The following is a 24,912-nucleotide window of genomic DNA, read 5'->3' as shown; positions in this document are numbered from 1 at the left end:
AGGGGCAAGGAAGGTCCGAGCCCAGGGGTAGGGTCGGAGGGGCAGGCACCGGGAAGCCGCTGCTCGCGGGCTCGATCCCTGGCGCAGCCAGTAAGCGGCGCTGGGCGTCGGCTTCGGCGGAGCGGGCTGCGGCTTACCTGCGGCGAACGGAGCCCGCGAGCTCCTCCCCGCCCGCCCCACGCCCCCTCCGCGCGGCTGGCCCGGCGCCGCGCGCGGCGCACTCGCTCAGAGGGCCGGGGCCGAGCGGTCCGGGCTGCCGGCGGGCGCTCGAAGCAGGCGCGCCTGGGCTGCAGGGCCGCCGGCCGCGTCCGCCGGGCCAGGTCGCGCTCTTCCCTCCCAGTGCGGCGCAGAGAGGCTCCCGCCTCCGCCGTCCCCACGCGCCTGCTCCTCCGCTCGCTGCCGAAGACCGCCGGGCGCTCGGCCCCCAGCCGCCGCGGCGCCCTCCGGGCCCGGCTCCGCGTAGCGGCAGCGGCGGGAGGCAGCGCGAGGGGCCGCGGCCGCTGGGCTCCTCGGGGCTCGCGAGCCCGCCCCAGAGACAAGGCGCGCAGCCATGGCCGATGGGGGCGAGGGCGAGGATGAGATCCAGTTCCTGCGAACTGTAAGCGCCGCGCAGCTCGTGTTCTCCTGGGGGAAAGGGGCGCGGGCGGGGTGGGGCGGGGGTGTCCGCTGGGCCCTCGCGAGGAGCCGGGTGTCCCCAGTGTGTGCGGTGTGCGTGCGTGCGGGGCGAGGGCCGGGAAGGTGCGTGTCCACGCGCTCATGCAAAGCCAGGGACGGAGCGCGGCGACCGGGCTGGAGGCGCACAAACTGGGTCCCGGGGCACCGACGACGCGTGCCTGGGGGCTGCCGGGTCGGGGAGAGGCGGCGGCAGGTCCGGGCTGACCCGTCGGCGGGGCTGGACCTCCGGGGCAGCAGGAGGACTGGCGCCCACAGGGGGAAGGGGGATCGGCGGGCGCGCGGGCAGTAGCCGGGAATCCGTCCGCGGCGCGGGGCTCCGGCTACCGGGCAGCACCCGCGCGCTGTCACGCAACCCCCGGGTCGCTGCTTGGTGCAGAGCGCGCCGCGGTAGGCCGGCATGGAAGGGGGTGCGGGACGCTGCCTGAGGTTCCCCCAAGCCCAGGCGCTGCGAAGGGGAGGGGGCCTCGCCTCCGCGGTTCCCCGGGCTGGAGCCAGGACTGCTTGCAGGGAAGGGACGTGTGCGTGCGCGCGCGCGGGGGTGGCGGGGGACATCGTGAACGTGTCGTTCTCCAAATGCTGGTTTACGGAATGCCTAGTGCAGCAAAGTGTGAGTGTGAGTGTGAGTGTGTGTGTGTGTGTGTGTGTGTGTGTGTGTGTGTGTGTGTAAGGGCAGAGTGGCTGCCTGGAATTTCCACACTGGGTGGCAGCAGTGAAGGTTGGCTCCACACTAATACAATTTTTCCTCCTTAAGTACCTCTTGGCGCTGCTCTTTTTTCTCGCTGATTTGTTCGAACGTTGCAGATACTTCCCAGGCTGAGGCATTGCTCACCTCCAAGCTGGGACTGGAGGGCCTCTTGACAAAAGAAAATGCTGTAACTTCGTGTTAAGAATAACCTAGTTAGCGTTCACAGCATCCTTCCTGTGTTCTGTTCCTCTACTTGTATCCTCTCCCTGAAGGCTATTCGCCTACAAGATTCCCCCACCCCGGCCCAGGACTGCAGCTCCTGCTGTCACCTCTCTCCCCAGCAGTGCGGAAGATATCCTTCCCAGTTACAATTACCTCCATAATCGCAGAAAATCGTAGGGATATTAAAATTTTGAAATATGAACCAGACCGCAACTTTTAGGTGTGAAAATGGGTATGTATAAGGTTGCTGAACAGTATGTCCAAAAACATCGCGACTGTTTTTTCCTTTTTTGCTCTTTTAAAATTTTGTGTTTTTGGGGGGATTCATTTTTGCTTGATATTAACGAGGGAAAAGCTTTTGGAAAGGATAAAATATAAGGTATGCATCAGACGGTGAATGATTCAACCTATTGGCTTCATGTTATGCACAATTATATATGCTGTTAGAGGTACTCCTGGCCGAAGACCAGCTCTGAAGAGCTGGCTCACTAAAATCTTGCTCATGGAGAATGTTTCAAGCCTACTGATAATATATATATGTATATTTTAGTGGAAAACTAAGTTTTTTTTTTATTATAAAGGCCCATGAAAAGATGTTTTTCAAAACCATGACCTCTTTTGTTCAGGTGGATGAAATGTTTAGTTGCTGTGAAATTTTTAAATTCAATTTATTTTTCAAACACCATAGGGTTAAAATTAGCTACAAAAATTTGGAAGGCTTCAGGCACTCAAGGGCTTCCTGCAGGCTTAAATGTTAAGCTGAGCTCATGGAGGTGGTGTTATCAGAATACTTAATGGGTACCTTGGTAAAGTGCTTCCTGATAGGGTTCTGTACATATAAAGTCAGCTTCTCTCCCTGCCACTCAACAGCTGCCTGTCAGCTGGAGCAACACCTCTGATAAGTGGGTCCTGAGTAGAGATCTGGAAGTCCTAAGCTGGCATTTTTCTTTTAATAAAATATCTGTAGGTTGTTGTGCTGATGATAAATGACCTTGAAGGAGGTAGCACAGTGGAGCAGGAGAACTTTATGAGTGTATCATTAACATCTAAAAGGAAAACATGCATTTTCTTCTAAATTTTGTAATTTTATATGGAAATCCTAAGATCTTTTGCCAGTTTCTCTACTTTCCTGCTCCAATCCATTTTATTCTCTTTACCTGAGAATGTTAGTGGTTCATAAATGGTGAAGGAGTTAGTATTGGAGACTGTAGTTCTTACAGTAGCTCTCTTTTTTTCTGGGGCATTTATTTCACTGTTGTGTGCAGTCTTGCCAATATGAGTTATTTCTTCTTCTTTTTTTTTTTAAGCAAATAGCCCAGGAAGTATTAACAATCTGTACATTAGATAACATAGTTATAGATTATGGATGAATCTATTGTGCTTGAAAAGAAAAAGAAAGTCAGTCATTAAGAGGTCATAATTGTGAAGTTGGCCAGGCATTTCATTAAGTCTGATCGAACACCTTAAATATTATCTTGGATTTTTATTTAAGTACTCCGTCCCATGAAGACAACTTTGGCATCTTTCTGTCTACAGAAAGCTTTTTCTTCTTCTTCTAGAAGAGGTCCATGATCACTGTTAAGGGAGGCAAAGGTGAAATTTTCAATGAACTGTGTCCAGGAGTCATGTCCACTGCTATGATTTAATTCTTCATTTGTGAAGGGGAAGTTCTGGCACTATTTAGCCTGCTCTAGGCCCTCCCGCATCTCTTTTCCATTATGCAGTTGTGTTTGCTAACACTCCTTTTAAATGGTTATGTAGGTGAGCGATCATCTTTGTTGGTGACTCCCTGACCAGCTGGAAGCCTGCCCGTTCTGATGTGTTTATCTGTGAGAGAAATCGGGAAGGGTACGTGTAAACTCCAGATGTGCTGGGGCCCCTAGAAGAATCCTATCATAAAATATTCCCTCAGCCTGAAATGGATTTGTTCACTGTCATATCCAAACATACCCAGGATTTGGAATGTGTGGTTTATTTTCTTTTAAAGGTTTTAGTACCTTAGCAATGTGGCAATGAACTGTAATTTGGTATTTAAAAACATACATCTTTTTTGTTGCACTCCTCTATTTTTCAAGTGGTCTTGCAAGAATCTTTTAGAAGGAATTCCTTGATTTTATAAAAACCACAAGTAAAATGACCTTGGTCAAGGTTTGATTTTTCTAAGTTCTCTGCTGTTCTTTCATTTGTGTGGGCACATCTGAGTTACTGGGGTATGCCATGTCATGTAGTACATTTGTATTTAGGCAAAGATTTTGAGACTTAACACTTAATCACAGCTGCAAAAATCATTCCGATAGAAATGTTTTCAGCTTTCCTCTGCAGAATGACCTATTTCACTGCAGATTTCTTCTCTGTGCTTAGACATTGAGCTTGATAACGATAGGAAGCATCTTACAAAGTATTCGGCAATTAAAAGTAATAACCCCAGAGTATAAATACAAGTGCACAGTACTGTGAAATAGATTGGGCTGGGAGGTTTAGCCCTGGTTTATAGATGTACAGAAAGGTTAATTGTACAAAGTAAGTGGCTCCACAGTGCAGAGCTGAGTCTAAAACTCAGATTTTAGGCTAATGTCCTTTCCAGGAGGAAGAGGCTGCTGTATCAGCTGCTTGAGCAAGTGTGTCTTAGCTTTACAGCAAACAGGACAGCCAGTCAGTTTTCCCAGCTGTGGGAATGTAACAGAATATAAATCAAAAGACTTGGAGTGAGGTTGGGAATTTTCACCTTTACCTCCCTTGATAATGAGGAGCCTTAAGTAGATATGCACTGTGGTATTTTTTCAGGGAACTGGTGGAAAGCCCTCCCAGGCTTACATCATCAGACTTACATTTTTACTTAGAAATTGGTGTTTACGCCTTGGCAGGAAGGGTAAGATCTAAAACACTTAGAGCACTAATTTATTTGACATTCAATCTGGTTTGTACTTTGTGAGAGCAGTCATCTTCCTTGTGTTCCTCCTGAGGATGTTAATCCCACTCATTGCCCAAGTACCTCCCAAAGACCCCACTTCCTAAGATCATTCTTCTGGAGGTTGGGATTACAATGTATGAATTTGGTGGGGATGCAAACATTTAGTTCCTAAGAGCAGCATAGAGTAATGCAAAGTGTGTGAAAATCTGAAGAATTGTCAATAAGGGAGTTTACCGCTCACCCTTCTCCTTTATAGTGTAGATTGAACCCAGCCTGTCCCATTTTCTCCTTATCTTCACTGTCACAGGATTCACCATCCATATCTGTCCTCATGTCCATTCAGCCCCTGAGAAGGAGGTTTCTTTCCTCCTTTCTGACGTTGCCATCGCTCCCATGTCCTAGATCTCCGGACTTGCTCCGTGGTGCGGATGGCACTCTCACACATATGCCATCCTTTCTTGGCCTCTTTCTCCACTGTTCCTTCTGGTTGGTCTTGAAGCATGCTAGTTGCTGCCATCTGAAAATTTCTTTATTTGACCCTGTGCCGCATCTAGCTGCTTAGCTCCCCCAAAGGTGGCCTCTACTCACTGTCTGTCTCCACCCCTCCTTGTAGTTGTTGGCTAGCTTCTCTTCCCTATTAAAACCCCTTCACTGGTTGTTACTGGTGTAACACTGGTGTTACTGGGTGTTACTGACCTCCTCCACGCTGAATCTCAATGCTCCTCTGCACCCCTGTTACTTTAGGCCCTCAAATCCTGCTAACCTTGCCCTCCTTTTTGAAGCTCCTCTGTTTGGCACATTCTGAGTTATTTCCGGTCATGCTTTTTGGGGGTTATTTTCACTCCATCTACCCCAGGTCTGGTGATCCCAAAAGATTCTGTCCTATTTTCTGTTCTGTCTATTCTGCCTTTATGAGCTAATGTGTGCCACGAAGTGTAGGTTCCTTAGAATAGTAGAGTTTGAAAAGACTTAACGATGACTTCATCCAATCTGGAGAGCCAGGAGAATTCCAGGAACTTTCCCAAGTAGAAGAAACATGCCACAGCCCTGACAGCCCTCAGCCCCTCCTTCTCAGCTTCCCAGGGCTGGTGCGTTGACCCCTACCCCTACCTCTGGACTCTGGCGCTCACGTGTATTCTGCCTCTGAGGGTCTCTTCTTCCCAGTAGCTCTGCCGTTTCCAGCTCTGGGTTAGAAACGGCGTGATCCTCACCTTCAGAAATCTGGGCCTCAGGCCTGAGTCCACCAGTACCTAGCTTATGGACTCAAGAAAAAAAAAGTGAATTTCCCTTACAACTTAAAAATAATATGAGGCATCTCAGAGGGATTTTTAAAGATTGTTTAAAATTATTTATGTGAAAAGCCTAATACAGTGCCTGGCTTATGGTAGGCGCTCAGTGTGTTATTTCAGTTCTTTCCCCTCTGCCTGTATCTGCGTTGTCATCCTCTCCTGTCACTTTTCTTTGACGACGTGGCTCAGACTTAGATTCTTTCCTATCTCAGTACTTGTTCTAGCTTTCACCATCCTTGCTCCCCAACCAGTTGCAACCCACCTTGAGTTTTCCTGACATTTCAGTCCTCCTGAAACCCTTCTGTTCATGCCAGTACTCGCCAGTTCCGGCTTCCTGCCGCATCCAGCCTGTCTATTTGGCTCATTTCTGACGCCTCACCTCAGTTCCCCATCATGCACGGAACCTTCTTGGATCACTTCAGCCAGTCCTGATTTTGCCTATCTCTGACCATCTCTTGAATGTCCCATTTCTACACATCTCATCACTTAGCATAGTTGTGGCCTTAATTTTGTTCCCTGATGCTCTGTGGGAGGGTTGTGACTGCATTGGGGGGCATTCGTTTCCTATGACACTTAGTGCAGTGTAACTACAAGGACAGCATAAAAGGAATCACAGGGCAAGTGGAAGCCTGGGACAAGAAGCCAGTTTCCTCCCTCTCTGCTTCCCCAGTACATGAGACCATCATGTGACTGCTGAAGTGCAGAAGGAAGGAATCCGCCTGGGGGAGCAGCAAGACCCCTTCTAGAGGCAGAAGGGCAGGAGGGTGGAGGCTGATTCTGAGAGGAGGACAGAGGGGTTGTGGTGACAGGCTGGTGATGCTTGCGGCTGTGGGGGCAGCCATGACCCTGGACTGGACAGGTCCTGCCATGGTCTGGTCTCAGGGTCGTGAGCAGAGTTTGAGAGAGACAAGTTGTGAGACGAGTGACCTAAGGAGAGGAAGAGAGCACGCATGTGAAGGACGAAGTGGGTCAGAGGGATTGGCGCTGCCCAAGAAATGCTGGGCTTCTGCCAGAGTTTGTATTTCAAATGAGAAGCTTCTAGATAGTGAGGTGAATTCCAGGGCATTGCAGGGCATCCAGTGGAGCAGTTTTGTCCACTTCTTTTCGTTGTTGTTAATCATGGGAGAGCTTTGGGGTGGGAACTCTACCAAGAATGAGTGGTTGTGTGACTTCAGGGTTGGCCGGGTCCTATAAAAATTCTTCCAGAAGAGGAAAAATGGGGAGTTAGCTGTCTCCGAGGGGCTGCCTGTGGTTGTTCACAATGCCGTTTAGAGTCCTGGGGTCGCCAGCCCCAAAACCGTGTAGAAGGATGAGTGTAATGAAACCTGGCCCTTGAACTGGGAACTCAGAGCCTGGACCCTGGGGCCCCTGGGAACTCTCATCCTGGTGGAGCGCAGGGCCAGTGGTTGAGCCCCAGTGTCGTCTTGTGGCTCCTTCCTGCTGCCTTAACTCTGACGGGCTTCCTTGGCTCCTGGTTATTCTTGGGCTGGTGAAGAAGTAACCCATGTTCTGGGGTTTCCCAAAACATTAAGGTTGGCCCCAAGGCCTAGATGGGTGATATATTTCCTTGTTCCTGGGGCCCATTAAAAGTTATATAGAGATAATTTTGCAATGAAGTAGAGATTGAAACTTGCCTGTTACTACCTTTGGGTGTCCAGAAGACCTCTACCCATAATTACCTCTGTACTCATTACCCAAGCAGGGTTCTCTCCAGAGTAAGAGACAGACAGCCAGAGCCACCAACACCGGTGCCAGCTTGAGACCTCCACTAGGTAGGTGGCTGGGTCCAGGTGGCTGTGCTACTGTCACCAGCTGAAGGTCAGCATTTGCCAATTCACCTGAAGAAAACCTTAAATCTGGTTGGGGAGTCAAAGAGGGCAAAGAGACTGGAATAGCAGAAGGTGCTGTAGGAGCTCAGAGGGCCATGGGGCCTGGTTAGGTTGGAGGAGGGTGGAGGCGGGGTGAACCAGTAGTGCTGTGAGCACACACTTGTCCACAGGGACACACTTCTCAGTGTGCAGGAGAGAGTCATGTGATTGGTGAGCGAGCTCACACTCAGCATGGTAGGAAGAACAACTTGATAGGGTCAACTGATTCTTTTCTACTATGGCAAGCACTTCTTTTTCCTTAAAAAAAATCTGCCATTTAATACACTTTTTCCATGTTTGTTCCACTTCTAATGAAGTTTGTTTTTATTTCCCTTTTAATTTAGAATCTAAATCTTAATGTTCATGTGAACCCATGAATATCACTCCTAATTAATATAAAACCAAAGGTATAAAGTAAATGATACATTTTTGAGAAGACAAAAAATAGAGAAAAGAAGAAAGAAGAATTATAGAAAAAGCAAAATCTTTGGTGTTGAGTAAATTGGGACATTGTTAAAATAAGTACTAAATGTCACACTGAGTTTATAGCTGTTAAAAGTTGTGCTTACTTATTTTCCACAGTGGGTTTCTGGTTACCAGGATAGAAGGAATTACGATTTATGATCTTTCTGATTTCCCTGGAGTTCATATCCATTTCACAATCAAAGTTTCATAAGGACGTTATGGTCACGCATGCATGCACATGAAAGAAAGATAGTACTCTGCATTTTTTGGCCAAATTTTGACCTTAACGTGAAATTCTGTTGAATTAGTTTAGTGGTAGCAGTGCAATGCTGGTCTCCTTACTACTTGCAGGACTTTAGGTATTTTTTTGTTTTGTTTTCTGAAAGGGTTCAGTGACAGGCTCATGGGTGAGCTGGCTATGAGAGGCGCCATTCTGGCTTGGCAGGGCCGGAGACCAGTCAGCACCATCGTGGTGTTTAGGGAAAATGGCACCCATACATCTCTTTGAGATTATCTGGGAGCATTCTCGCAGCATACCTGAATGTCGACAGGGGCTGACAGAAGCTCCTCTTCTGTCTGAAGTGTGGTGGCAGCCCCGAGGGGTACCCATCTCTTCAGGGTGGTCAGAGCGTTTTTATTTAGTTACTTACCTACCACTGTTGGTGACTTTATTTCTTGTAGGTTCATTTATATGTCCTATCCATAGTGTCTGCTTTAAATATTTCATGTGTATTTTCTCGGGAAGTCCTTACCAAATTCCAGAGAGGTAGGTATAAATAAGTCTGATTACTGGTCTCTGTTTGCAGGTACAGGCAGTGGAGTGAGCGTTTGAGACTCAGGCAGGTGGCTCTAGAACCCACACACTTTTTTTTTTCCTTATATATCTCTGCTTTTATTTATTTATTAATTTATGGATATATTTTGCATTGAAGTATAGGTGATGTACGATATTTGTATTAGTTTCAGGTATACAACAGTGATTCGACAGTTATCTACATTATTAAATGTGCACTGCCATTATGTAGTTATTATCTGTCAACATAGAATAGAAAGATGTTGCAGAACCATCGACTATATTCTCTTTGCTGTCCTTTCATCCCTAATTTATGTTATGATTGCAATTGTGTGCCTCTTTATCCCCTTCACCTATTTCACCCACCCATCCCAACCCCTCCTCTTAAAGGCTGTATGGGTGCCCTTCCTGCTGGTTTTAAAGCAGGAGGGAAACTTGATACCATGCTTTTCTGTGTGGTTATAATACAATATAATTCTGTGTGGTACGTTATAATAGCAAGTGTGAATTTCTTAAATTACCGGTTAGTGTCTCAAGACATGTACCACATAGCAGGCCCTTGTGAAATGTTTGTAGAATTGAAGTGATTCTGTGAGACAATATTTTAGATAATAAATACAGAAGAGATCATTTGTGTGTGGTTTGCCATCTTGTCTTCGTTCAGGATTCATAAATTGAGAAACTAGGTTGCTCACAAGATAATACCAATACGAAGGAGACACTTTGGAGGCAGAAGGCAGTCCCGTAGAGTCGAGGTGTCAAAACAGTGGAACCTCATACACCTGGGCTTGGGAGCAGTAAGCTCTCAATCCTGCAAGGACTGTACTCTGTATAAAGTCAGGGGAACAAACGGTGGAGAGGTGAGGAACATGGCCGAGGTAGGGGACTCAGGAATCCATCTCTTTAAGGTGGAGTAAATGGCTGTAAATGTAGATTAGATTCGATCTGATACAAAATGTAAAAAGAACATGGAAGACAGCCTCCAGAATGTGAGCCAGGAATTAAAGCTTCAATTCTTTTCAAATAAAAATGCCATGGAGATCTCTGACAATGCCCCCAAATAACACTTGTAGGGTTTCTGAAAATTTGATTCATTTTTTTTAGAGCAGTTGAAATGTGGGGGAATAGGCTAAAGGGATGAAAAATACAAAAACTTTTTAAAGGCTTAATATTTTAAAGAACTGTGCTCCAGGGACATGTAGAGTTATGAGCCTATATATTAGAACACAATTTCTTTATTTTAGAGAAGAATGGCATATTAATGGATGACTGAGGCACTTGAAAAATGTAGCAGAAACACTCATTCACTCACTGGATTTAATCCTCGATGCACTCTTACCTCTTTTAGAATAGTCCCTTTGAACCCATTGGTCCTGGACATGCCTGACATCATTCATCTTTAAGGACAGTGCCCACAGTGGGGAGTTAGGATCAGCTTACAAGTTCTGGCTTGTAGGTTCAGTCAAACGTCCGGGGGAACATTTCTTCTTGAGTTGTGGACAAATGAAAAGCTGAAGTGAATTGTTTCTGTTGATGGCTGTCAAAGAAGCTTAAAGCATTTCTGCTGCCACCCAGTTTCTGCTGGTAAAGGGGGCCAGCACTGCTCAAGGCTGGAGTATCATCGCTGAGCATAAGAACATGGACAAAGAACGGTGTCACTCAGGAAAGCCTGCACAATTGCCCAATGTTAAGTCCCGCTTACACCAAAGCAGACACATGAACCGGTCAAGGAGGATGGAAGACTGTGATGCTACCCTGCCCTGCCCCCAGGCCTCGTATCTTCTCTTTCCTTCCTGTGGGAGTGCTTTAGTGTCATCTCTCTCTCTGTCTCTCTCTCTCTCTCTATTATTGACATGTAATAAATTTATTAGTTTCAACTAATATGTGCACAACATAATGATTTGATATTTGTGTCTATTGTAAAATGATCACCACAGTAAGTCTGGCTAACATCATTGCCACATATGGTTACAAAAATGTTTTTCTCTTGTGATGAGGCTTGTGAGATCTCTGTTAGCAACTTCCAAATACACAGTGCAGGATTATTAACTGTAGTCACTGCAGTGTACATTACTCCCCAGGACTTACTCATCTCGTAATTGGAAGTTTGTGTCTTGACCGCCTTCACCCATTCTGTCCCCCACTCCCACCTGTGGCCACTACCAGTCTGCTCTCTGTATCTGTGAGTTCATTTTTTTTGGTTTTTGTTGTTTTTAGATTCCACATACAAATGAGATCATATGGTATTTGTCCTTCTTTGATTTATTTCACTTATAATGCCATCTCATCTCACAAAGGGCAAGATTTCCTTCTTTTCTATAGCTGAATAATATACCATTGTATATATACCACATCCTCTTTGCCCATTCATCCATCAGTGGACACTTAGGTTGCTCAATGTCTTGGCTGTGGTAAATAATGCTGTAATGAACACGAGGGTGCATATATCTTTTTGAGTTAGTGTTTTCATTTCATTCAAATAAATATCCAAAAGTGAAATTGCTGGAGGTATCCCTATACTGTTTTCCAGAGTGGCTGTACCAATTTACATTACCATCAAGAGTGCACTCCTATTTCTCCACATCCTCAGCAATGCTTGTTCTTGTCTTTTTGATAATAGTCATTCTAACAGGTGTGAGGTGATGTCTCATTGCTGTTTGGATCTGTCTTTTCTCTTACGTCATTTTGAAATATTTGATGACTACTGTGTGTCAAGCTGGGACTCGAATATCTGTGAGCTTATTCCTCCCTTCAAGGAGTTTATTTTATCTCTAGTGAGTGGGATGAGGAGTAAGGAGAAAGCAAATGTTCTGTTACAAAGTAGACATAAGGGGTAGATAACTATTATGAGGGAGGATATTGAATAAGGAGGGATCCATGTCTGATAACTGTGATTGCCCAAGGCTTCAAGGAGGAGGAAGCATTTACACCCAGAATTTTCAGTCTGAGAAGGAACTTGGGTCCAACACCATGATTTTATAGTGAAGGAAAATGCAAGAACCTCAGGTATTTAGGATACCATTTATTTTAGCTCAGACAGGATAGCCACAATTCATTTGATACCTGGAGCAATTCATTTAGCCCATACAACTCTTATTTGCTTTTATGCAGATCAGGAAACTGAATTCCAAGGAGGTGAGATGACTTGTTCGAGGGCAGTTAATGACTAGTCCTGGTGTCGATGAGCCCAGGTCTTCTTATGTCAAAGCCTTTTTCCTTTTTTCCTTCTCTCCTTTCTATATCCTTCCCTCCTTCCATCCTTCTTTATATCTGATAGTCAAGAAAACATTGTGAAGGACTGAATTACCCTCCCTGTTTGCCTCACTCACCCATCTGGGTTATCTCTGCCTTGCATTTGTCTTTGAGCTATTTTACAGATAAGTTGGAGAAAACTGGAAGCAGCATTCCTGAATGTTTGATTCTTGATCATGGAAAATGCAGCTTGTATCTGGGGGAATGCTAGGGCGGATATTGAGCAGCTTCACTCTTAGGAAGCAAATTTGTTTCTGGTTTCCAGATGGACTTATATATTCCTATGTTCTCAGGATTCTTTTGAACCTGCACAAGATCATTTTGATTCTTTAATTAATTATGAACTCAAGAAAATTTTAGACATATTCATTTTACATTTGTTTAATAAGAGTCATGTTTTTACCTTTAAAAATATTTTTGATCTCATTAATATGCCTTTTGAAAATGGGCAGGATTTTGATGAATTGGGGTATGGAGTCTGGGCAGATAGGATCCCAGGTGGGCAAGGGAGTGTGAACAGAGGCAGTGTGTTAGTGTTCTCTGCTTTCCCTTTCTTGATGCATTTCACTCTGCCCTGTTCTGTGTCCAGGAGGCTCCTGTTCTTGCTGGGCACTGGGAATGCTGTTTCCTCCCCTCGTGGTCTCAGATAGAGGGCTGGTAACAGCTTCTCACTGTCGTTGGTCACTAGTGTCTCTGTAACTCCAGGGGTGGGGAGTATTTTCCCAGCCCAGGGCAAAATACCTTTGAAACCAAAATCAGTCAAAGGGAGAAATAAAGTGGGAGAAACCCATGTAATGCTTACAAGGGGTCGCCCACTTCTCACCCGTGTCTCTCCCGGAGCTGCAAAAAGGGGCCCCACCCAACCTCTCCAGTGCACATATGCCCTCCCTCCTTCCTGTAATCCCCTATTGATATGGAGATGTTTACTTCTCTCCACCCCTTGGAAACACTTACTGATATGGAGATGACCTAAGGTCAGGCGAGAGATTCTGGAAATATTGCAGTTTTACTCACACTCTCACTCTCTGTTGGGCCCTCTCATTCCAGGCTCACTCCTTGGTTCCTTTGTTAAATGCCTTGCCTTTTAGCAAAATGCTTTGAGAGGCTCTTTGTTGGCAGGACCCAGGCTAAAACAGCCAGGAGGCAGATGGGGCCATGTTTGGGAAAGATACTGGGACAGTGTGGGCTGTGGTAATCCCTGGGGCTTGGGAACCTGGAGACTGCCAGGGGCAGGTGTATATATACATTATACACTTATATATACATTATATACAGTATATATATATGTTATATACTTATGAGAAGGGCTTTCAAAGCTATTCTTGTTTTCTTTTCCTTTTCCCTTTCTAGGGAGGGAAGTGGGTCAGAGCTGTCCATTAGGAAGATTGATGTGGCAGCAATTTATAAGATAAATTGGGATGTACAGAGATAGGAGAGAGACTGGAGCTAAGAAACCTGTTAGGAGACAGACACCACGCAGTTGGTGTAAGATAATTCAGCCAACACTTGTGGAATGAAGAGAAGGGGAGAGGCTTAAGAGATGCTATGGGGGAGGATTTGCAGGATTGATAACCAATGAGAAGAACAGGCGCAGATGAACTCAGGAGATGTGGAGAAATGTGGCCCAAGTGAAGGTTTTAGGGGAAGGCAGTGAGATTTGTTTTGAATTATGTTCTGGACTGACTTATGTCCCCCTAAAATGATATGTTGGTGTCCTCACCCCCGTTACCCATAAGTGTCACCTTATTTGGAGTTAAGCTTTACAGATGTAATCAACTTAAAATGAAGTCACTAAGGTGGGCCTAATGGTGTCTTATAAAATAGGGAAATCTGGACTCAGACATGTACAGAGGGAAGATGATGAGACACAGGGAGCAGACTGTGTGTGAGGACAGTACGAGAGCCACACAGCTGCATGCCAAGGGATGTCCGAGGCCACCAGCAGCCCTGGCAGAGGCCTGGGACAGACCCCCTATAGCCCTGAGAAGGGCTGACACCTTGATGTTGGACTTCTGGCTTCCACAGATATAAGACATGAATTTCTTTGGTGTAAGCCACCCAGTTGTGGTGCTTTGCTACAGCAGCCCTAGGAAACTAACATGGGGTGCAAAGCAGGAACTGTGGGTATGGGTAAAACTGTAACATTTCTAGAACATCTTGCCTAGCTTTAGTGATTTGCATATCCTCAGGGATGGAGAGAAGTTCATCTCCATGTCCATGGGTAATTACCTGGGCAACTGAGGGTGTGTCTGAACCTGAGAGTTTAAGGGGAGGGGCTGCCTTGCTTTCTTGCTTGCTTCTTCAGGAGCAGAGGAGGTTCTGGACTGCAGTTTGTAAGCAATAAAAGTGTTTTAAACTTTCTTTCTCTCTGACTGATTTTGGTTTTTAGAGGTATTTTGCCCTGGGATTTCCTTTCCCTGAATTTACATCTGGCATAGTTAGCAGGATTCCTCTGAACCCAAAATCTGTCATAGTGGGTGCAACCTTTGGGAGGGCTGCTCCTGTGGATGGTGGGGAGGCCCCAGCTGATGCAGTGGCAGAGGGTGCAGCTTCACCTGTTATTATCCTCCCAGCTGTGGGGCTTCCAATTTGGGAACCCCTAGTGGGGAATTGGTCTATGGTAAAGTACCTCTTAGAGGGGTGGGGGGGTCTTCCCCAGAATTGGGGAAGGGTGGAAACACCCGAAGCTGCAGAATTAGCCCTCGGTGAGTTGGAAGACTGCTTGGAGACATTAGGGGGTCATGTAGTGGCTGGCATTTTAGGGCCTCTTTTCATCCAGATAGTGGAAAATGTTATAAAGGAGAATGAGAGGATTATTAAGAGGGTTAGCGAGGAGAGAGAGGGACTTAGGCGGGAGAGAGACACACTTCAGCATCGCTTGGAGGAGCTGGGCGATAGCCTAAAGGATGCTGTTAAAGAAGAGAGACGGTTACTGAAAAGGCAGGTCATGCTCCTAGAAGATTCCTTAGCAGCGGCAAGAGGGGAGATGGCAGGAAAAGCTGCGTTGCAGGAGGCCGTGGGGCAGGGGGAGAAAAGAGTAGTGCCTTCAGCCTTGGAAATGGTGGAGGAGGAGGAGCCGTTGGTGGAGAAGCCTGAGGGCGAGGAGGAAGAGGCGGGGCCATTGGCGGATCTGCTACCCAGGCCTCCGCTGGAGGTACCATCTTCTTCTGTTTTAAAGGCCTGCCCAGCTGTAATTAAGAAAATAAAAATGAAACAACCGTGGGCTCCTCAGGGGAAGAAGCAGCCCCCTCCCCAGGTCATGGAGCACTCAATGCTCCGCCCCTATACCCGGGATGAGCTGGTGGACATGAACATCCAGTATAGGCAGAGACTATTGGAATCTCTGCCTATGTGGTTTCTATGTCTCTGAGATATGGGGGTACTGAGATGAGTAGAATGGCTTCCCTGATGACTCACCCTTCCCTCCAGCAGCGGTTGCAAAATGTCCATCATGCCTCAGGGAATCAGACACTCCTGGAATGGGTGACAGCTGCCATCTGGATAATTTGGCCTAATCAGGGTGATTCACCATATTTTCACAGTAGTTGGAAAACATATGCAGAGATTCAACAGGTAATGAGGGAATTGGGTATGAAAAATATCATCTATAATATGGACCCCCAGGGCCCTGATAAGGGGGTGTTTGCTATAGGAATGAAAAACCTGGTGCTGCACACAGCTCCCACATCTCTCTTTGGGTCCCTAGTGAACACTCTTGCCCCCCACCTAGGGCAAACCATAAGTGAGGCTACTCATACTTTAGCAGATCTGGTGGAGGTTAAAACAATAAGGGCATGGAGGGAAGTACAGGCCATGACTGAAAGGAGAAGTGCAAAAGGCCCTGTGAAGGTATCAAGGACCAGCTGTGGGTTGATTTGATAAATTCCGGGGTAGTGAAAGAAAAACTCTATGGGCAACCCAATAGAATATTGTTAGAACTGTGACACCAACTAAAGCCAGAGCAGCAGTTCTAGCTGCTGAGGTCCAGGACACGAAAACCAGAGTCAAGGCCTCATGCCTGGCTGTGTCCCTGCAAAACTTCATGGGAGACAGTACTCAGGATTTGCCTGAGCCCTCACCCCCACAGGAGGAGGATTGGGCATTGCAGTTTGACTGGGGGGGGGTGTCACACTCCCTACCTTGGGGGACATGGTGGGGACCGAAGGTCATGTGTAGAATTAGCAATTCATTGGTCCCCTGTGAATGTACAACATGTCCTGATGCTGGTGGACACAGGAGCTGTGTTCTCTGATTCACGGCAACCCTGAGCATTTTCCCGGAACCCCTGTTGTGATAGATGGCCATAGGGATAGCTAAGGCAATTAGAGTGAACAATGCCCAAATCCCACTGGGGATAGGGTGTTTACCCCCAAAGGAGTATACCATGTACATTTCTCCCATCCTTGAATATATTTTGTGGGTAGATATTCTGCAGGGCCTGTTATAGACCACTGCAGGTGAGTTCAGACTGAGGGTATGTGTGGTAAAGGCAGTTCTGAGGGGACATGCTACGCACCCACCTGTAGCTCTGCCTGTTCCTTGGTAAGTGACAAATATTAAGTTGTATAAATTACCTGGAGGGGCATGAGGAAATTGGAGAAACTCTATAAGAGTTGGAGAGGGTGGGCATCATAAAGCCTACTCATAGTCCTTTTATTTCTCCAGTGTGACCACTGAGAAAGCCAGATGGCCCCTGGTGTATGACTGTAGACTACAGGGAATTTTTTAGTAAAGTCACACCCCCTTTGCATACTTCTGTCCCCTCTATAGCAGACATTCTGGACACCCTCAGCCATGAACTGAGAACGTATCATTATGTAGCAGACCTTGCTAATGTCTTCTTCTCTACTGACATAGCAGAGGAAAGCCAGGAACGGTTTGCTTTCATGTGGGAAGGCCAGCAGTGGACATTCACTGTCCTTCCACAGGGATATCTCCACAGCCCCACCATCTGTGATGGACTTGTAGCCCAGGATTGGCCACATGGAGGAAACTGCAAACAGTGTGGTTGTATCACTACATTGATATTATGTTCACGTCTGATTCTCTTTCAGATTTAGAAGGGGCAGTTCCTAGACTGTTGCTACATCTACAGGAAAAAGGATGGGCTGTGAACAGCATCAAGGTTCAGGGACCTGATTTGTCTCTGAAATTCTTGGGGGTTGTCTGGTTGGGTAAAACTAAGGTTGCTCCTGAAGCAGTTATAGACAAGGTCCAGGCTTTCCCCACCCCTACCACTGTGGCAGTATTACAAGAGTTTTTGGGTCTTTTGGGCTACTGGAGAGTGTTTATTCCACACTTGGCACAAATTCTGAAGCCCTTAAACCGGTTGGTATGAAAGGGCATCAGGAGGGACTGGGATGAGACGTGCAGCTTCTTTTACTGCTGCCAAGTGGGCAGTGAAGGCCATACAGGCCTTGAATGTAATGGACTCGAGGCCCTGTGAACTAGATGTTCATGTAACTGAAGGTGGTTATGGATGGGGTCTTTGGCAGTGGCTTGAATGGACACGCCAACCTAATAGATTCTGGTCACAACTATGGAAAGGAGCAGAGGTCCAGTATACCTTGTTAGAGAAGCAACTGGCTTCTGTGTACCACACCTTGCTGGTTACAGAGCCCATTACTGGAACAGCTCCGAGCAAGGTAATAACAACCTATCCCATCATGGGGTGGAGGTGTGAGACTCAAACCAAAGGCCATGGAGTGGCGTGGCACAGACAACTACACTGGCCAAATGGGGTGCATATTTACAGCAGCACAGCATCCTCTCTACTAGCCCCTTAAGTGGAGAACTTCAATGCTTATTGGGTCCAGTGACCTATACCAGTGGAAAGCAGGAAGAACTTGCTTTTGAGCCACAAATGGCTCCAGCCATGGTCAGCCCCCGAAGTGGAGAGCTGTGGCTTTCCATCCTAAGACTGAGACAATATGGATGGAGGATGTAGAGGGGAAGAGCAGTCAATGGGCTGGTTGCGGGCAGTATGGCTCATGATCATGCAGGAGTTGTCCCCCATAGTTGTCTGCACTGACAGCTGGGCCATCTGTTGGGGTTTGACCCTGTGGCTACCGACATGGTATCATGCCAACTGGATGGTTGGTCACCGGCCGCTTTTGGGGCAATAGTTGTGGCAAGACCTGTGGGCCTTGGTCAGACTAAGACTGTTACTGTATATCATGTGACTCGTCATTTGCCTTTGGCATCCCCAGGGAATGATGAAGCAGACACCTGGCCCTGGTGCGCTGGCTAGAAGGAAAGCCTGCCTCTGATGTGGCCCAATGGCTGCACCAGCGTTTGTTGCACATGGGGCAAAAGACAATGTGGGCTGTAGCCCATAGGTGGAGCTTGCCACTGACCTTTGAAGAAGTCAGCAGAGCCTGGAAGGAGTGCCTGTGTCCTCTAAGAGGGACTTCTACCAAGTCCCGCAGCAACATGGGACAATAGTAAGGGGGGCAATACCCCTTGTCAGGTGGCAAATAGACTATATTGGGCCTCTGCCCATATCAGAAGGATATTGGTATGTGATGACTTGTGTGGACACAGCTACTGGACTATTGGTTGCTTTTCCTGCACATCGTGCAGATCAGCAAACTGTCAAGAGGGGCCTGGAGCATCTCTTTGCAGCCTATTGCTGGCCGCAGGTTATTGAGAGTGATCAAGGCACCCACTTTACTGGACATGTATTACAAGAATGGGTGCAGCAATTAGGAATAAAGTGGAAATTTCATATACCATATAATCCTACCCGGGCAGGCATGATAGAGAGGTACAATGGTTTGTTGAAATCTAGCCTGAAGTCAGACACCAATAGTCTATGGGGTTGGTCAGTTCTCCTATGGACAGTGCTGTGGTGTTTGAACGAGAAGTCATGTAAAGGAGATTTGAGCCCTGTGGATATGCTCACGCACCTTGCTGCCTCCCCTATCAATTGTGCATCCAAACCAAAGAAGAGTTATTGAAGCCAGAGTATGACCAACAGAGCAACATCCTGCTGCCAGCTCCTAATGCGTTAAGCCCTGGAAACACTGTTGAATGGACTTGGCCCTGGACATTTTGACACATGCACCAGACAAAGGCTGGCCCTTCCGGCACCTTTGGGAAAAGGCCTGGAAGCTGGCCTTGTGTTTATTCCTGGAGTTACAGCTGAATGGCCCCCAAAGGTCACAGTAATGTACCCCAAATGTCCAGGAGATAAGAGTATCTTGCTGAGAAGTTTTGTTTTATCTTAATGGCCAGCGCATGTACCTTCTGTAGCTCTATATATTGACCCATCTGTAACCCCCACAGGGAGGGGTTTGAAAGTCTGGTATACTAGATGAGGATGAAATCCCATTCCTGCCACTGTTTTATCACAAAACCACTCTCTTGCATGTATCCTACCTGATGGACAAGATTTGCCTATGTTGGTGTCATTAAAACATGTATCTTATCACCCTTAGGGTTATTTTCTCCTACAGTTCTTGTGGCCTGAATGTGCCCCCTGGCTGCAGCTGCCTCATGATGATTCCTCTGAACCCTCAGCTACTGCCTGCCTCTGGAATGGACAAGCTATGGACTTAATCTGCATAAGACTTTGAAACTAGCTGAATCATCGGCTTGAGGATTGTCATAGTTTTATTGCTGTCGCTTTGTTATGTCATTAGTCTGGTCACAATGCTCCAGTTTTGTCACCCAGGGACCATTGCAGAAGAAGGGGAACGAGTAGATTGTAAGGTGAGATTTCTGGATGGGTGACCTGTGGGTAAAACTAACATTTCCAGAGCAACTCACCTGGCTTTAGTTCATTTGCATATATTCAGGGGTGGAGAGGAGTTCATCTCCATGCCAGTGGGTAATTATGTGGGTAACCACGAATGTGTCTAAACCTGAGAGTTTAAGGGGAAGGGCTGTCTTGCTTGCTTGTTTCTTCCAGAGCTGAGGAGAGAGACAGTCCTGGATTGCAGTTTGTAAGCAATAAACGCATTTTAAACTTTATTCCTCCCTTTGACTTATTTCAGTTTTTAGAAGTATTTTCCCTGGGATTTCCCTTCCCCAGACTTACAATGGGTTTAGTGTATAGGGGAGAGGATGGGCCCAAAGAGGCAGATTTGGCTGCCGCTGGTGTGATAGCAGAGCCAGAGAAGTGGGCAGGACAAAATCAGGGAAGGAGCATGAAGAGCCCTCTGTAGCAAAGACTGAGATGCAGGTGGCCAAGAAGACCTGGGATATGTCTCTAAGAGAAAGGCAAAAGTTAATGCCAGACTGCCAGGGACTGACTGAGGGTAGCAGGACACATGCTCTGAGGAGGAAGGAGAGGGAGAGGAGGTGTAATGGGTCCAGGAGGCAAGGGCGAATGAATGTTGCTGGTTCTTTTCTTTTTTTCTCATGGGAGAGACCTTAATCTAAGTTATGGGGAAGGATGCATGATTGATGGAGCAGGAGCCTAGGGACAGGACAGGATAGAGGCCACTCCACCCTCCACTTGCTGCCATAATAGGGCACACAGATAAGCTGATACATCCCCCTTTTTTGTAGACAATTACATCTTGCTTTCCCCTGTTTGTAAGCGCATGTTGTTTTCATGTGGTTTTAGGCTAGTGTTGCATAATTTCATTTTCTGCCCGGGACCTTTTACTCAGCAATTAAAGTTAGAGCTTCCTTGGTTCTGAGCTGGGCATGTTTTGTTTGGATGCTGCATGGTGTTAGTGATTAAATAATCCAGCTAGGCTTGAAGCATGCATAGCTCATTAGGATGAGTGGGAGAAGTTCATATTGCTAGTGTTTTTTTTCTTTCTATAGCTACTGACTCAACACAATTGCAGGGTTCATATAGACTTTTACAAATAATTTTTAGCAAACGGACAGCCTAGGTATATGTTAGAACAATTTTCTCACAGCTCAGATCAGGGGAACATGTTGAAATATCTTATGAAGCAAAATGCTGATAGCAGTTGCCCTCAGCTCTCCTTCCATGATAAATAGCATAGCTGACTAAACAAATTTCAGTAATTTTTCAGAAAATTAAGCAATTTTCATGTTCTGAGATATTTTGATTTCTATAAAAGTTGCATTTTTATGTCACTGACACTATGCTGCATATACAGTTTATAGCTTGCAAAGCTGTTTTTAAAAAAGACTAAGCAATAAGTGTATACATCCTTTAAATGTGAAAATCCCCTTATTCTATACTTAACATCAGTGATATGAAAGTAAAAGCTTTCAACAAATGTTTGCACTTAGCAAAGAATGTATCTCAATCTCTCCAGTGCCCTCAATCATTGTCTGCAATACTTTCTTAAAAGGAAACTGCTTTTGAGATGATGATTATTATATGATCTGCTCAAAACTAGCCAAATCACGTGCTTGCCATGCATCCAATACATAATTAAGATAAAAGCATGTCACCTTTTTCCCCTATCAAATTAAATATGGTACATCTTACCTAATGTATGTAGATGTGCAATGTGTATGTTTATGTGTGTGCCAAATGTCAATCAAATTTATATACTCTAACTTTTAAAGAACCTTCTTCAATCAGCAGTGTACTAGGTGGAGTGTTCAGACATGTCATCTGCCCCTTTGGTCTTGCCCAGCCTTTGCTGGGCCTGCAGAGGTCCTCACAGAAATTCTACCTTGCTGTGTACCAGAACTAAGTTTTAGAATGGAACCAGACTCAAACTTACCAAACCACACATATCCAGTTCCCACTCCTTTCTTAGAAAATGAAATCACTCTTTTGAAAATAGAAAAGAATTTGGGAATTCAGAGGGCAAAGGGGAGGTGGACCAAATGGTCTAGAGGCTTCTTCCTGTCTGTCCCCAGAACTCTGCCATCTTTCATCTGGTTAAAATGCTTATGGATGTTGGCCAGAGGAAGGGAGATGAAGAGGATGGTAACACTCAGGTACAAGTTAGCAAAAGGGGAGAGAGCTACCCAACATTTTCATTATAGAGTGACAAGACACTTAATATGTACTGTTAGCAGAACATCTTCTAGTTTTGGTTCTTCCAAGGACATTCTACAGAACAAAATTTTGAGAATTTCACATGAGTGGCAAAACTAGGAGCATGGCATAAGTTATAACAAACAAAAATACTGCTCTGTAAAGGCCTAAAGCAAGAACTTGAATGTCAGTAGAGAATAGTACCAGTGATTCTGTAAATCACACCAATGTCATGCTGTCCCATAGTAGGGATGGAACAGTGAGGTCATTTCTCCATTTCTCTCTGCAGCTAGGCACCCTGAAGCCCAGAGCTTTATAAGAAGGGTATATGTGTGTGTGTGTGTGTGTGTGTGGATATATGTGTGTATATATATATATACACACACACACATACAACTCAGATGACTTTGGATACAGAAATGGACCTGAAAATCTCAGCATTAACAATGATGATGCTTTTGCCTTCTAATGTGAATAATGGAACAAACTAAAATCTGATCAAAACTGAGTCTGGTAAATAAATTGAGGACACCTCACAAACCTTTGTATGAGAGAGAAAATGAGTAATGACATCCTCTTGCTTGTTGTTCAGACTGTTGGGGTCTCCATAACTGAGTAGTACAACTTCTAAGAAAGGGTCAATATTGTAGATAAATGGAGTCTATTTTTAAGGTTAGAGAAATTCAGCCTATTTTTATGGGCAGAGGAAAATGATTGCTGACATGTTTTGGATAAGATTCTTCAATGCCATAAACTGAAATACTGAGAGCATAGCAGTTTTTTCACATGAGTGTGGAGCAGAGAAGAAAAACTACTGTAAATTATAGGAGACTAAGGCTTTGTTGCTGGGTACTGAATTAATATATTTTTGGGCATTCATTTTTTATTTAACTACATGATTGTCTTTGTGGTTGCTCTGGTTCGTTATGAATGCTATAAATATTGGATTGACCATTTATCAGGCTGATGTTTTCCCTGTGGGGTGATGTGGAATGACCTGGATAGGGTGATGGTTGTCTGTGTACATGTATTCCTACATTCAGCACAGTCTGGTGAATTCATGACTTCCTGTGTGTGGGGTTATATGGGCTTATCCTAAAGCTTCTTCTTCATTTGTATCTTAAAATAGTTTCCATAGAGTCACTAATAAGCCTCCTAAACAGCAAAGGGCTGAGGCTAGAACCCAATGGCCAACTTAAGATTTCCATCTTAGGTCTATGTCAAATTAGTTCTATAAAACAATTATCCAGTCCATATTTTTCCATTTTATGTAGGGGGATATTAATGAGGATGATCAAAATACTGGCTGAAAGCTCTCATATTTGTATCCATAGAAATAGAAATTATATATATTTATATTTTAGAAATACAAAATAATAAATTTAAGTATTTTTATGTTCTTAGCATTTCTAAATACTATATATAAGGCATTTTACTTGACTTCGTGGACATAACAAGATACATAAGAAATAGTTCTTGTCCACAAGCAACTATTCCTAAGACTGATTTATTTGCCTTTCATAGAGTTTTTTCCAGTTACTTTTTTAAGTAAATGAAAAAAAATTTTTAAATTGAAGTGTAATACATAACCTACATATAGTAAAGTACATAAAATTTAAGTGTACAGCTTGATGAATTTTTGCAACATGAACATGCTGTGCAGTCACCCCTTAGATCAATGTGTAGAACGTTGCTTGCCTGTAGATGCCTCCCTCATACCCACTCCCAGTGGTTACCTGCCTATCCAAATGTAATCGCCATTCTGACTTCTAGAAAAATAGATTAGTTCTATTTTTGCACTTTATGTAAAGGGAATAATGCAATACATGATCTTTTGTGTGTGTTATTTTTGGCTCAATATATATTATGTGTGTGAGATGTGTCCATGTTGTACTGAATGATGGCTTGTTTTGTGGTTGTTTTATGCCGTGGTTTGTTTAGCCATTCTGTTGGTAGACATTGAGTTTTTTACTATTCTGAATAAATCTGGAATTATGAATAATGGTAGCGTTCTCAAATATCAAATGACAAATGATCACCTAAGATATAGGATGTGTACATTTCTGTTGAATGTGCACCTCCAAGTGGAATTTCTGATTGGGGGAACATAGGCTCAGCTTTCTAAATAGTTTTCCAAAGTGATTGTACCAATTAATTCTCCCACCAGCAGTACTCAGTTAATATTAGTTTCTAAAACAATTAATCATTATGCTGTATTTCATCATGATTTTAATTTGATTTTCATGATAACTCATATGGAAAAGATAAACCTCTTTGTATCTTTAATGGCCATTTGGAAATACTGTTGTGCAGTACCTATTCAAGTTGTAGCCTGTTTTAAAATGAAGTTTTTTTTCTTATTGATATGTTGAGAGTTGTTATATATTCTGCATGTGAGCTTTTTGTCAGATATGTGTACTGCATATATCTTCTCCAACACTGCTGATTCTTCACTCTTTTACTAGTATTTTGTTTCTGTTGTCGAACAGCATTTCTTCATTTTAATGAGTTTTGAGTAATCAGTTTTTTTCATTCATGATTTGCATCTTCTTGTATCTTGTTTAAGAAATCTTTGCCTACCAACAGGCCATGAAGATACTCTCCCATGTTATCTTCTAGAGCTCTTATTATTTTAACTTTGGCATTTAGGTCTATGCTGCATCTACAGTTGATTTTTTCATTTATAGTTTAAGGTAGCCATCAGTCTTACCCTTGCTACTCCATGGAAGTCCAGTTGAACCCACACCAGTTATTGAAAAGACCAGCTTGTTCCCATTTCTTGCTCCAATTTAGTAACTTTTAAATTGTTCTAGTTTCTTGTCTGGTTATG

At 44.9% G+C, this 24,912-nt stretch overlaps 1 protein-coding gene across 5 annotated transcripts in view; it reads left to right on the top strand.

The window, feature by feature from the left end:
- The first annotated feature begins 211 nt into the window (after positions 1-211).
- RYR2 (ryanodine receptor 2) overlaps positions 212-24,912 on the top strand; it is an 894,209-nt gene continuing 869,508 nt past the window's right edge. For all 5 annotated transcript variants that reach the window (XM_073241246.1, XM_073241245.1, XM_073241243.1 and 2 more), the window contains exon 1: positions 212-598. In XM_073241246.1, the coding sequence (XP_073097347.1) occupies positions 551-598 (48 nt within the window). In that variant the 5' untranslated portion in view covers positions 212-550. The remainder of the gene's footprint in view (positions 599-24,912) is intronic.

Source organism: Manis javanica, chromosome 7, assembly GCF_040802235.1.
Source record: "Manis javanica isolate MJ-LG chromosome 7, MJ_LKY, whole genome shotgun sequence".
NCBI lineage: Eukaryota > Metazoa > Chordata > Mammalia > Pholidota > Manidae > Manis > Manis javanica.
Note: the sequence above shows the minus strand (reverse complement) of the source record. Positions and strands in the feature narration are given on the sequence as shown.